The following is an 11,018-nucleotide window of genomic DNA, read 5'->3' as shown; positions in this document are numbered from 1 at the left end:
CAATGATTTAACCTACACAAAGTTTTGTTTGATCTATCTCTGTTTATTAAAAAGGCTAGATTGATACTCTTAGGAAAATTATAATTACCATCACTTACAAAATTACAATAAATTAAATAATTGATAACTTCAGGCTTACTCCAAATTTCAACTAAAATGCAATATCACTTTAATTAATAGTAATAATTTCCCTCCTCTCAAGATTTTGCCAAACATTACATTGTTTTGATTGAAATTACATCCAAATCTCTTAAACAATGTACGAGTGTTGTAGATAAAATAACACGGTTACTTAAAATCCCTCTTCATATGTGTTACTAGTTTTTCTATGATGCTTACCTCACACAAAGGTTTCTTAACTAGGAGGAGTATGATATACTTATTTTTATGTTTTTGATAATACATATATATATATATATATTTGTCATGCAACTCAATTGGTAGAATAATAGATTATTATACGTAAGAGTTGGAGTTCGAATCCGAACATCCACTTATTCATTTTATAAAGGAGAAGAAAAGAAGAGGAGGAATGAAGTGATAATAAATGTAAAATAAAAAGGGGTATAAAATGAAAAATAAAAAATGTTGGTGATGATGGATCGTCATCGTGCGTATCTAAAAACATCTTGAATCTATCTTTGACCATCGTACTTTCTCTCTCTTAACATATTTTCTCATCATCATCATCATCCTTCTTCACCTTTTCGCCGCTGTTGCAGACTCTTTCAACACCAACAAAACAACAATTACATAAAACCAAAAACATTATAAACACATAACATAGATAGTGAAAGAAAGAGAGAGAATATACAAAAAATCATTCATTATTTTTTCCCCTTTCATTGTCACTGCCACTTCAATATATTCATCATTCATTCATTCATTCATTATTCATCATTATCAATTCACCCTCAAACTCTTCTTCTTCTTCTTCCTCCGATTCATCTCTCTCATCTAACGGTTACGATCTCCTCGTTTCTCCAATCGTACGGCCAGGGGTCCTTTTTCTCTCTCTTTACGTAAGTTGTTACTTCTTCTTCTTCTCATAGTACTCCATTTATAACACACTTTTATTTTTTCTTCTCAATAATTAATAATCTCTTTTTCATTACCAACGAATTATACTCTCGTACAACACACACGTACATAGCCTAATCTATTCTACTCCATGTAGTACGTCATTTTCCCACTACCCCCATTTATTTATTTTCTTTAATTCTTCAATAATTTGTATTCAACTTTTGTTTTTTATGTTTACCCCACTTGTTTTTTTCATCAATCAATTTTGGGTTCATTGTGCTTTTTTATTTATTATTTTTGTTTTACATGCATCCATACACACTGTTGTTGTTGTTGTTGTTTAATTATGCACTTTTTTTTTTTAATTATTGTTACTGATGCCAGATTTAGATCCATCATGGTGTTATAATAGTCTTCGAATCTTCAAATCATGTTTATTTGTAGTAGTAAAATATTATTATTATTTTTTCTTTAACTGTTTTTGAGTTATCTGTGCTTCTTAATGATGTGCATGTGAGTCTCTTCTGTGTTCTGCTGTTATTAGAGATTAATGATGATGTTCAGATTTTGTGTATTATTGTTGATTACAATTATGTGTACTAAAGAATTTGTGATGAACTGTTGAACTCTCACTCAATTTATTAGTTTTAATGCTTTTTACAAAAAGGTTAACTGTTTTAACAATAAATTCTCACCATATTGTACCATATGCTACAAATTACAAAGTTGGGGTTTATTGTGTTGTCAATTCAGTGGATTTGTAGTTGTGTTTCTAGTTAAATCTTTAATTTTGAACCCTAATTTAAATGGTTTTGTTATGCAGAGGTTATTGACTCTTGGTAGATACTGTTACATGTTTTTTTTACGGTACTCTTGGTATACTGTTAATGTACTTGATGTACTTAGTATACTGCAATTGGTATATTATAAATATTTTTGTGATTTTTTTTTTTAACTCTTTTCAGTTTGTATGTTTACACTTTATCGTTTGGAATCATTATTTTACCATGCATATTAGCAATTTAGTATTACACAATGGTATTTGTGGATTGTGTACTTCTTCATACACTTGTTATTTGTTCAATATTTTTCTCTTGTGATTGAAGCGCTCATAACATGTAATTGAAATGCAATTATACATGGATATTTAACAAGATTTTGTTAGTATTCCATGTGTTATGCTAGTGCCTGGTGTGTCTTTTAGTTATAGAAAATGAAATATTTGGTGTAATTTTTTTTATCTATGATATTGTTTTAGAGATTAAGGGATATGCAGTCATAGTAAAGTTTTTACACTGACATCCAATCACATCTCTTCAATTTGTTACGTCAGGCTAATCAGTTCAAATAAAAGGCAGTTGTGTAATTCTTTGTTGTATTGATGAGTCGTGATTCGTTGTTAGTGTAAAACAAATTTACACCGACAGTGTATATCCATTAATCTCATTGTTTTTTACTTTCACATGATGGATTTTTATTCGAATTAAGTGGACTGATTTTTGGACCGTTTGTGTTGTGTGACTTGTAGGAGGTGATCTATTGAGGTGCATAGAACTCGGGGGCTATCTGCATAGTATCTACAAATGATCTTATTTATTTGATTTCAATTGTAGTTAGAAAAAGTAGCTTCTACGGAACAATAAATATGGAATATAATGGTCATAGAAGAGCAAACAGATATGACTGTGTCGTTAAAGAAAACGGTGATTCCCATTTGTCAAATGACGATGAACATGATCCATGGACTGCGTGGGCATACAAGCCTCGCACGATCACATTATTACTTATTGGTGCTGGCTTTCTTATGTGAGTGCTTCACTCGATAAACTAATTTCCAATAAGTAGCATAACTTTTATAAGCTTGGATATTTGTTCTTTTATAAATTGAAAGCCTTTCCCCTTACTTCAATTTTTTATATATTTTTATTGTCAGTTGGGCAAGTGGAGCACTTGATCCTGAAAGAGATGCATCAGGCGATGTTGTCACTTCGGTTAAAAGGTTTGGTATCTTTGGTTTTATTAGTGTTCATTTTGCTTTGTTTAGCATTTTGCTGTGTGTATGGGATGCTAAATATCGACACAATTATTTCTTTGTAGGGGTGTATGGGCAATGATTGCTGTTTTCCTCACTTATTGCTTGCTGCAAGCTCCTTCTACGTGAGTTTGTCATTTTAAAATTGTTCTCCCAAGTTATAACGCTTAAACTTTATTAGAGATTCGTGTGTATTATATTTTTTTACAGGTTTTTTCTTTTCATTCAGGGTTCTTATTAGGCCACATCCTGCAATTTGGCGCTTGGTACATGGGGTAGCTGTTGTATACCTTGTTGCCCTCACCTTTTTGCTTTTTCAGGTTGGTTATGATTTATATTTTGTAAGGATGAAATTTTCCATTTTGTTGGTGCATCTTTCCTCTCAATTTTTGCATGCTTTCTGGATTTGCATGTGTTAGCTTGATCCTCCAACTTTGTCTGTCTTCTGTTGCTTTCTTTTGTCATTTTTAACTGTTTCCAGCAACTGAATAAAAGTAAACTAACGTTTAATCTTAATAATCCCCTCACAGAAACGGGACGATGCTAGACAGTTCATGAAGTATCTTCATCCTGATCTCGGCGTTGGTAAGTTAATCTGATTCTTACAGTTTAGCTTTGAATCGGTTTGAAATCTTTTCATTGTAGATTGGCGTTGTTTCTGAGATTTTAAATGCCTAATGGGATATTTAAAAACCGGCTAACTAAATTTCAAATCTGTTGTTGCTTTGTATGGTTTTTTGACAGAACTTCCAGAAAGATCTTATGGTGCTGATTGTCGTGTATATCTGCCTGAAAATCCTGCCAGCAGGTTTAAGAATGTTTATGTATGATTTCCTCTTTACCAACTTTGTGCATTTACCTCTTCAAATAGTTCATCTATCTTTGCTTCATCATGTTGACATCTTCTAACATGGAGGTTTATTTGTTATGCTTTGTTTTTCAGGAGACAATTTTTGATGAGTTTGCTCTGGCGCACATTATTGGGTGGTGGGGGAAGGCAATATTGATTCGTAATCAGCCCCTTCTTTGGGTGTTATCAATTGGTTTTGAGTTGATGGAGGTTAGGGTTGATCTGATTAATACAATCTGGTTTTTTTCACATAGGTTTTATTGTTTTGGTATGTCTTCTGTTTTCTTTACAAACCAATCTATTTTGGCATCTTCAGCTTACTTTCCGTCACATGTTGCCAAATTTCAACGAGTGTTGGTGGGACAGTATTATTCTGGACATCATGATCTGCAATTGGTTTGGTAAGTGTTTCAGATCAATTTTTATGTGACCGTATCTTTTTACTTGTCAAAATCCTGAAGGTATATATATATATATATATATATATATATATATATTTTCATTATCTTGGATGAGAATTATTAAATTACCTTACATGTTTATAGTTTGTTAACATTTTTACATGCCTTTACAGACTTTATTATCAGACTCCATTGAACCTTCATTATGCTACATATTGTAAATGATTTAACTAGTAGTACTTGGTGTTACTTTTCTGTTGGTAATTTTGTTTTTAGAATGATGTTCAAGCCAATAATAGTATACTTAGTTCCATATTAATTTTCATGCAAATTCAGTTCCTATTTTGAAATTTTGATTTTGTCATCCTAGAAATGCAAAATTTTGGATAGACCATGTGCACTTCAGTTGATGATTCTGGTGGTATTCAGTAAATTCTTGATTTTTAAAAAAAAATATTATTTGTTTGGATCATCTGATCCCCTCCTCATCCAGAAAACTTGCTACCTATTTTTATTAAAGAGAATGTAGTTTTGCTTTTGCAGTATTTTTTGTAATTAATGTCTTCTGGCATTAAATTTGCCACAGCTGTTTGTAACATCTTTGACTCGGTTTAATATTGCAGGGATTTGGGCAGGAATGAATACTGTCCGGTACTTCGATGGAAAAACATACAAGTGGGTTGGTCTTAGCCGACAGCCTAGTATAATTGGAAAAGTACGCTTTTTCCCCCTTTTCCATTGATTTGTTTTATCATAAGTCAGTCCATTATGTTTGAATCTTTGATTTCTATTGAATTTGATGTTGCATGTATGATACTTTCTCACAGCAATACTTATTGTTTGATACCTACACCATGAGAAAAATATTAATTGACTCGGACAGAATTTTAGCCAAACTTCATTGTTAATTTATTATGATTGCTAAGGGGAGTGGGTGTGATTTTAACGCGCTTTGATCGCCACTACAGGTGAAACGAACATTAGGACAATTCACACCGGCTCAATGGGACAAAGATGAGTGGCATCCATTGCAGGGTCCATGGCGATTTATTCAAGTTCTCAGTCTTTGCACTGTATTTTTGACAGTAGAGCTCAACACATTCTTTTTGAAGTTTTGTCTTTGGATACCTCCACGAAATTCAGTTGTTATATATAGATTAATTTTGTGGTGGTTACTTGCAATTCCAACAATTCGTGAGTACAACTCATACCTTCAAGACAGGTAACATTCTCAGTCTCTCATGCTATGATGAATGACACCACCCTTATGAATTTTTAACATTTTGTCATAGTGTTCATGAACATTTTTTCAGTAAGCCAGTGAAAAAGGTTGGCGCATATTGTTGGCTCTCTCTCGCCATTTGTATCGTTGAACTTCTGATTTGCATCAAATTTGGACACGGTAGGTCTTTCATCCTCCTCTATAATATATATGCATATAATATGGTATAAATGCGTTTTGGTTAATGGTTGAACAACTTTTAATCACCTATGATAAGTTATTACTCTTCTGTACCATATTATAAATCTACAAGTCATTTCACAACGAGAAACTACAGTGCTGTTTAGTAAAATATACAATATTTTTAGCGTTTACGTTTTTTCACTACGAATATAAAATATTTTACACCGTCAACAAATCTTGATCGGACAATTAATCATCGATGTAAAAAAAATCTTTACATTGATAGTCTCTATGAAATATGATGGAATTAAAGTCATATTTCTATGAAACTTATGATATTACTTGAGTTTTGTAATTCAGGTGTCAGATGCTTAGATGGCTTATAATATAAGACAAATGATGGTGATAAGGAATTGGTCGGTCTTTGACCAAATCACCAGAACTTATTGAGACCATACTATAGACATATCCACAATTTTTATTATTATTTTGACCATACTTTATACATATGCATGATGCTTGTGTTATTCATGAATTATTAAACATTGGTTGTGTTTGCATAACAGGTTTATATCCCAAGTCGATGCCTTTATGGCTAGTAATTTTGTGGTCATCTGTTGGAGTGGGAATTGTTACATTTTTGGTTCTATGGTCTTGGCAACTACACCGGAGTCTAGAGAGAAAGAGGCGATAATTGAATTTTTACTACTATTGTAGTAGTGCATTTTATTTTTATTTTTATTTTTATTATTATTCTTTGATTTGATTCCTTCCTAATTTTTATGGGTTTTCATAGAGCCATACAATGTGTATATACTATCAAATCAACCTCCTCCTCATAATTGTAAATGTTTGCGAGTTTATTCTTCTCATAGGGTATGGCTCAAGCTACAGTACATGACCTCAATGGGTCTCCTACCGTAGATGACTTGACTTTTTTTTTCTTTCTTTTTTTACAAAATTGATGTCAACCATTGGATGTGCTTGAAAACTTTTGAAGACTATAGTATTATCATACTCTTTAAACATTAGATTATTTTCACACTATGTTCCATCATCTTTCTCTTTCCCTCTCCATATCTCTTACTCGCCCAACAACAACAACAACGCGATGCACCGTCGTCGGAAAATCACAACAACAACGACGAATTTTGGAAATCTTAATCCAATCCATTCAACCCAAAGTTCATTTAATCTAATTCACCTTAAAACAAAATTGCAGAAAATATTGATTTCTCAATTATTCAATTCATTCAACCCAAAGTTCACATATTCATCACTAAACTAAACTCAGATGAAAGTGATTAAATCCGTCGCCAGACCAAATGTTACACAACAAAACAATCAAAATCGGAATGGAAAATCTCACAGAACTCACATCTGGAGAGGGATGGTGTTTAAGTTCAGATGTGAACACAAGCTGGTCAATGGAAAATTACGAATGAAAATAGAATAGAAAGAACAAAAAAAGATGTGTTGGTGTAGAAAAAAAACGACGATTTGCTGTTGAAGATCGATGAAGGAGAATTTATTGTGTTGGAGGTATAGCAATCAACAGAAAGTGCAGCAACAACAATGGAGTTGCTACAGTACACATCTCTCTCTTAGATATACCAAATGAAAAAAAAAAATCTAGTGCAGAAGGATTATGGTATGATTAATGTTCTTCATCAATCTAACCGCAACACATATCATTATTGTTATATTAAAAAAAAAAAAATCAGTCTTTTTTAATATCTCCTACCGTGGAAGATCTATTCAAGTCTCCTACCATAAACGGCGCCATTAGTGATCATATTTTGAGTTTCTTTTTGCAAGTAAAATTGGCATTTTCTTCTTCACATGGACCTGGAATCAATCATTCTGAAACCACATGCAACTGGATGAAATCACATGCATGAATAATTTAATATATTATTTAACAAAGTATTTCACGGTCATTTTTCTATAAAAGTTAGTGTAGATGAGAAAATATGTTTGTGTATTAATTTAGTCAAAATAATTTTAATTAAAATTAAATTTCATAAAAAATATTGTTAGTCATTTATACGCATTAACGCAATAAAAAGAGTAGACATTGGCCGTCCGATCCGAATGCTGGTTTAAATAATATATTTTTTCAATTTCTTTTAATTGTAATATAATAAAAAAAATATAACTATACAAGGCAGAACATCACATGACAACTATTTTACGTCATTGAGTAATTTTTTGTTTTATACGATTTTTGGGGACAAAATGTTATTTTAGTATTTTAGACAACTTGTACGTAGGATAAAAAATTGTGCTGTGGTTTGGTGAAGGACAAAAATATGAGTTTTTCTCTTGTCCCTTGTCTCCAGTTTGTCTTATACCTGAAACAGTTTTACAAATCAAACACTGGACAATTAGAGTTGTTTTGTCTTGTACTTTATTTTTTAGCAAATCAAACGCACCCCTTACGGTGCTATGTGTTGCTCTTTTAGAAATCATGGGTTGTGTAAAGCATCCCCCTTATATGATGTTAAAATGACACTCCTTTTATATAATGTTTTTATATGATGTTTCGATGCATTTTTGGTAGAAAAAAAATAGATCACAAATTATGTTTTGATAGGTTTGTGTCATCGGAGATATATTCTGATAAATTATGAGATTTTTTAGCAAACATGATGGACCAATACAACAACCTCCATTGCCTATCAAGATAGAATTTACTTTTTTCTTAGAGGAAGCAGCATAAAATGTACTTTTGTTTTTTGAGGTAAGTATAAAATGTACTAAAACTCAACATGGTTTAAATAATATATTGCATGTCTATGTATCATTACTCTTATATTTTACCATGTATACAAGTACAATAAATATCTGTGCACAAATTTTAAAAGTTCAAACTTTATGAAACCAAAATGAAATATAATTAAAATGTCTGTAAAATAGTTTTACTTCACAACATATTTTTTATATTTTAGAAAAGATTTTTTAATATTCTTATACCAAAAAAGATACAGCGTTTTTCTTTTTGACAAAAGATACAGCGTTGAATATGACTCTTGTAACATTTCAACAAGTTTTTTTTTAATACGGTATATAAAAAATATGTGTATCATATTGACAAAACCTTATATTAAATATGTAGAGGTTGATTTGTTTTTTTTTTTTTTTGAAGGAAGAGATTGAGATATTTGTTTCCCATTTAACTACAGCTACAATTCATTATAAATAAATTATTATCATATTTCACCATCAGTAACATACTCATAATTTAAATTTCATTGATAATGTTTCTTTATATTTTTTTTTTTCTTCTCGAAATGCTTCTTGGCTGTATTCCAATAATATCGTTTACATTTATGCCAAGAATTTTCTTAGAGAGCACACCACACACCATAGTACAATTTGAACTTTGTACCCTTTCAGTTCCCAATTCTTAAAGACCACTTCAACATACATTACTATGTAGAAAATGGACATGTAGTGAATTTCCTCTTCCATGTAGTCTTTCCTCTAACAATTTCTTCATTTTGTTTTTCTCCCTTTGCTTGTAAAAGATGTGTATACCTTATTGGCCTTTGCTCAAGGTAGCTCAAAACTCCACCACCATTTATAATATCTGATTTTACAAAAGACAATCCATTAAGCAGATTTGTGCAGTAATCTGGTTCAACCATACCATTAAGAACTATTTCATCTTCTTCAGGTTCACATAGTGATTGAACTATATCTGAACTTCCACATTCCCTTCTATATTCTAGTGTGATACCAGATAATTGGTGACTCTCTAGAATTTGGTCTGGAATGGTCTGTAAAATAATCAATAATAAAAAAAATGAAAGTTAACTATTTGATTATATTCTAATAATGGTATAAATATTGAAGAATGATAATGAGTATATTAATATTGTTTTGAATTTACCTCTAGCATCCACCTTAGATACTTTACATTGTTAACATGTTGGTTCATGTCCAAATCACTTCTCTTGGGCTGCAAAATGGACAGTGACACAAAATCATTATTCGTAAATATTGTGTCGTGGAAGCGTTCAATTAAAATATAATGCAGGGTTTTAAAAAATGTTTTCGAGCACAATCAAGGCTGCGACATTAAGGTTTTTATTTTATTTTTTTGCAACCTCGACATCAATCTGCATTTGACCGTTGTTATTCGCAATGTTAAGGATTGCGGTATGACCGCGATTAAAATGATGGCATACCTTCAAATTGGAATTCATGTATTTTGCTTCTTTGTTTAATTTGATGATTTTTTCGGGAGCATCTTCTTTTATTGCTTGCTTCTCAATAAACCAAGGTGTAAGTTCATCCCTCACCTCTTCTGGCATTTTGGAGAGGCGTCTTGTTTTGCTGTTCATCATCACCCATGTGCTGTTTTATGTGTCAATATCAGTCAAAATACTTATGAAAAGGGTTTAAAGAATGTTTGCGAAATTGTGCTAGACTAGTATTACCTCTGTCCTTTTTTGCAAGTACATTTTTGCGAGAACAAAAAGGTGCTTATAAAAAGGGACATAGGTATTATATATGTATACAATACCTTGTTGCACGAGCAAAAATATGGCCCGTGGCTTGACTCCTTATGAGCCAGTCTCGTCGCATACCATTCTTTCCCGATGCTCCAACCCATGTGTCAATTTCAAGTACCTCTCCCCTGTCACATGTTAAGTCTGTACTTGTTATTATGTTATTTATGCCATGATAAATTATGATACTTGGTAGATGGTAGTAAAAATAAAACTTCGGTTAATTCATTAAAATTGGTTTTGAATCTTCAGTAAATTTCCAATGGTTATGTACAACAAGGTATTCTGTTCTGGCTATGATTTGGGATTGCCATGGCCCATGATGGATTAAAATATGGAATGTTTTAGTGAAACTCTATGCAATGTATATTTTTGACAACACATATCTATATTTAAATTTAAAAGAGATAGTTGTCTGCCACCAAAAAGGTATAGGACAAAAGATCTTGATTAATATGGAGAAAATTCCTAGGAGAACCCTAAGAAATAGTACATTTTTTGTCAAAGGATGGCATGAAAGTTATCAAATTCAATTCTGTCTTCCAACAAGAGGACTAATGGACATAAATTTGTGTCTATGTATAATAAATAATTCTAAAAAAGAGGGTCTTACCAAATGGGATAATAATCAATGAGAACTTGCATTCTTGATACAACCCAAATGAGATCATTCCTCATCATTCCATGTGTTGCTCCAAATCCATCACTGAGTAGTCCAGACATCCATACATGGTTTAATGCTGTTTCCTGCACGAAATTAAAAAAATTTAGATAATAGAAAAAATTTAAC

The 11,018-nt window shown here is 31.7% G+C and overlaps 2 protein-coding genes across 4 annotated transcripts; one reads left to right on the top strand and one right to left on the bottom strand.

Moving 5' to 3' along the window:
- Positions 1-609: 609 nt before the first annotated feature.
- On the top strand, positions 610-6,742 carry LOC25485448 (CDP-diacylglycerol--serine O-phosphatidyltransferase 1). 3 transcript variants are annotated; one of them, XM_024771561.2, is made up of 13 exons: positions 610-1,022; positions 2,552-2,829; positions 2,957-3,022; positions 3,121-3,180; positions 3,285-3,375; positions 3,586-3,640; positions 3,800-3,879; positions 3,999-4,115; positions 4,222-4,306; positions 4,930-5,021; positions 5,275-5,528; positions 5,599-5,708; positions 6,278-6,742. In XM_024771561.2, the coding sequence occupies exons 2-13, from the start codon at positions 2,669-2,671 to the stop codon at positions 6,403-6,405; spliced, it is 1,299 nt and encodes a 432-aa protein (XP_024627329.1). In that variant the 5' UTR covers positions 610-1,022; positions 2,552-2,668; the 3' UTR covers positions 6,406-6,742. The 3 variants fall into 3 exon arrangements, with proteins under 3 accessions (XP_024627329.1, XP_013470115.1, XP_024627333.1); XM_013614661.3 differs by having other exon boundaries at positions 612-1,022; positions 5,620-5,708; XM_024771565.2 differs by lacking the exon at positions 610-1,022 and adding an exon at positions 1,157-1,176.
- A 2,196-nt stretch (positions 6,743-8,938) lies between these two features.
- LOC25485447 (palmitoyl-acyl carrier protein thioesterase, chloroplastic) lies at positions 8,939-10,997 on the bottom strand. Its single transcript, XM_024771558.2, has 5 exons — positions 10,842-10,997; positions 10,243-10,356; positions 9,905-10,073; positions 9,607-9,675; positions 8,939-9,493 (listed from the first exon to the last, which is right to left on the bottom strand). The coding sequence occupies exons 1-5, from the start codon at positions 10,949-10,951 to the stop codon at positions 9,146-9,148; spliced, it is 810 nt and encodes a 269-aa protein (XP_024627326.2). The 5' UTR covers positions 10,952-10,997; the 3' UTR covers positions 8,939-9,145.
- Between the last annotated feature and the right edge of the window lie 21 nt (positions 10,998-11,018).

The sequence above is a fragment of the Medicago truncatula genome, chromosome 1 (assembly GCF_003473485.1).
Source record: "Medicago truncatula cultivar Jemalong A17 chromosome 1, MtrunA17r5.0-ANR, whole genome shotgun sequence".
Lineage (NCBI taxonomy): Eukaryota > Viridiplantae > Streptophyta > Magnoliopsida > Fabales > Fabaceae > Medicago > Medicago truncatula.
The sequence above is the reverse complement of the archived record's forward strand: the minus strand, read 5'-3'. Positions and strand labels throughout refer to the sequence as shown.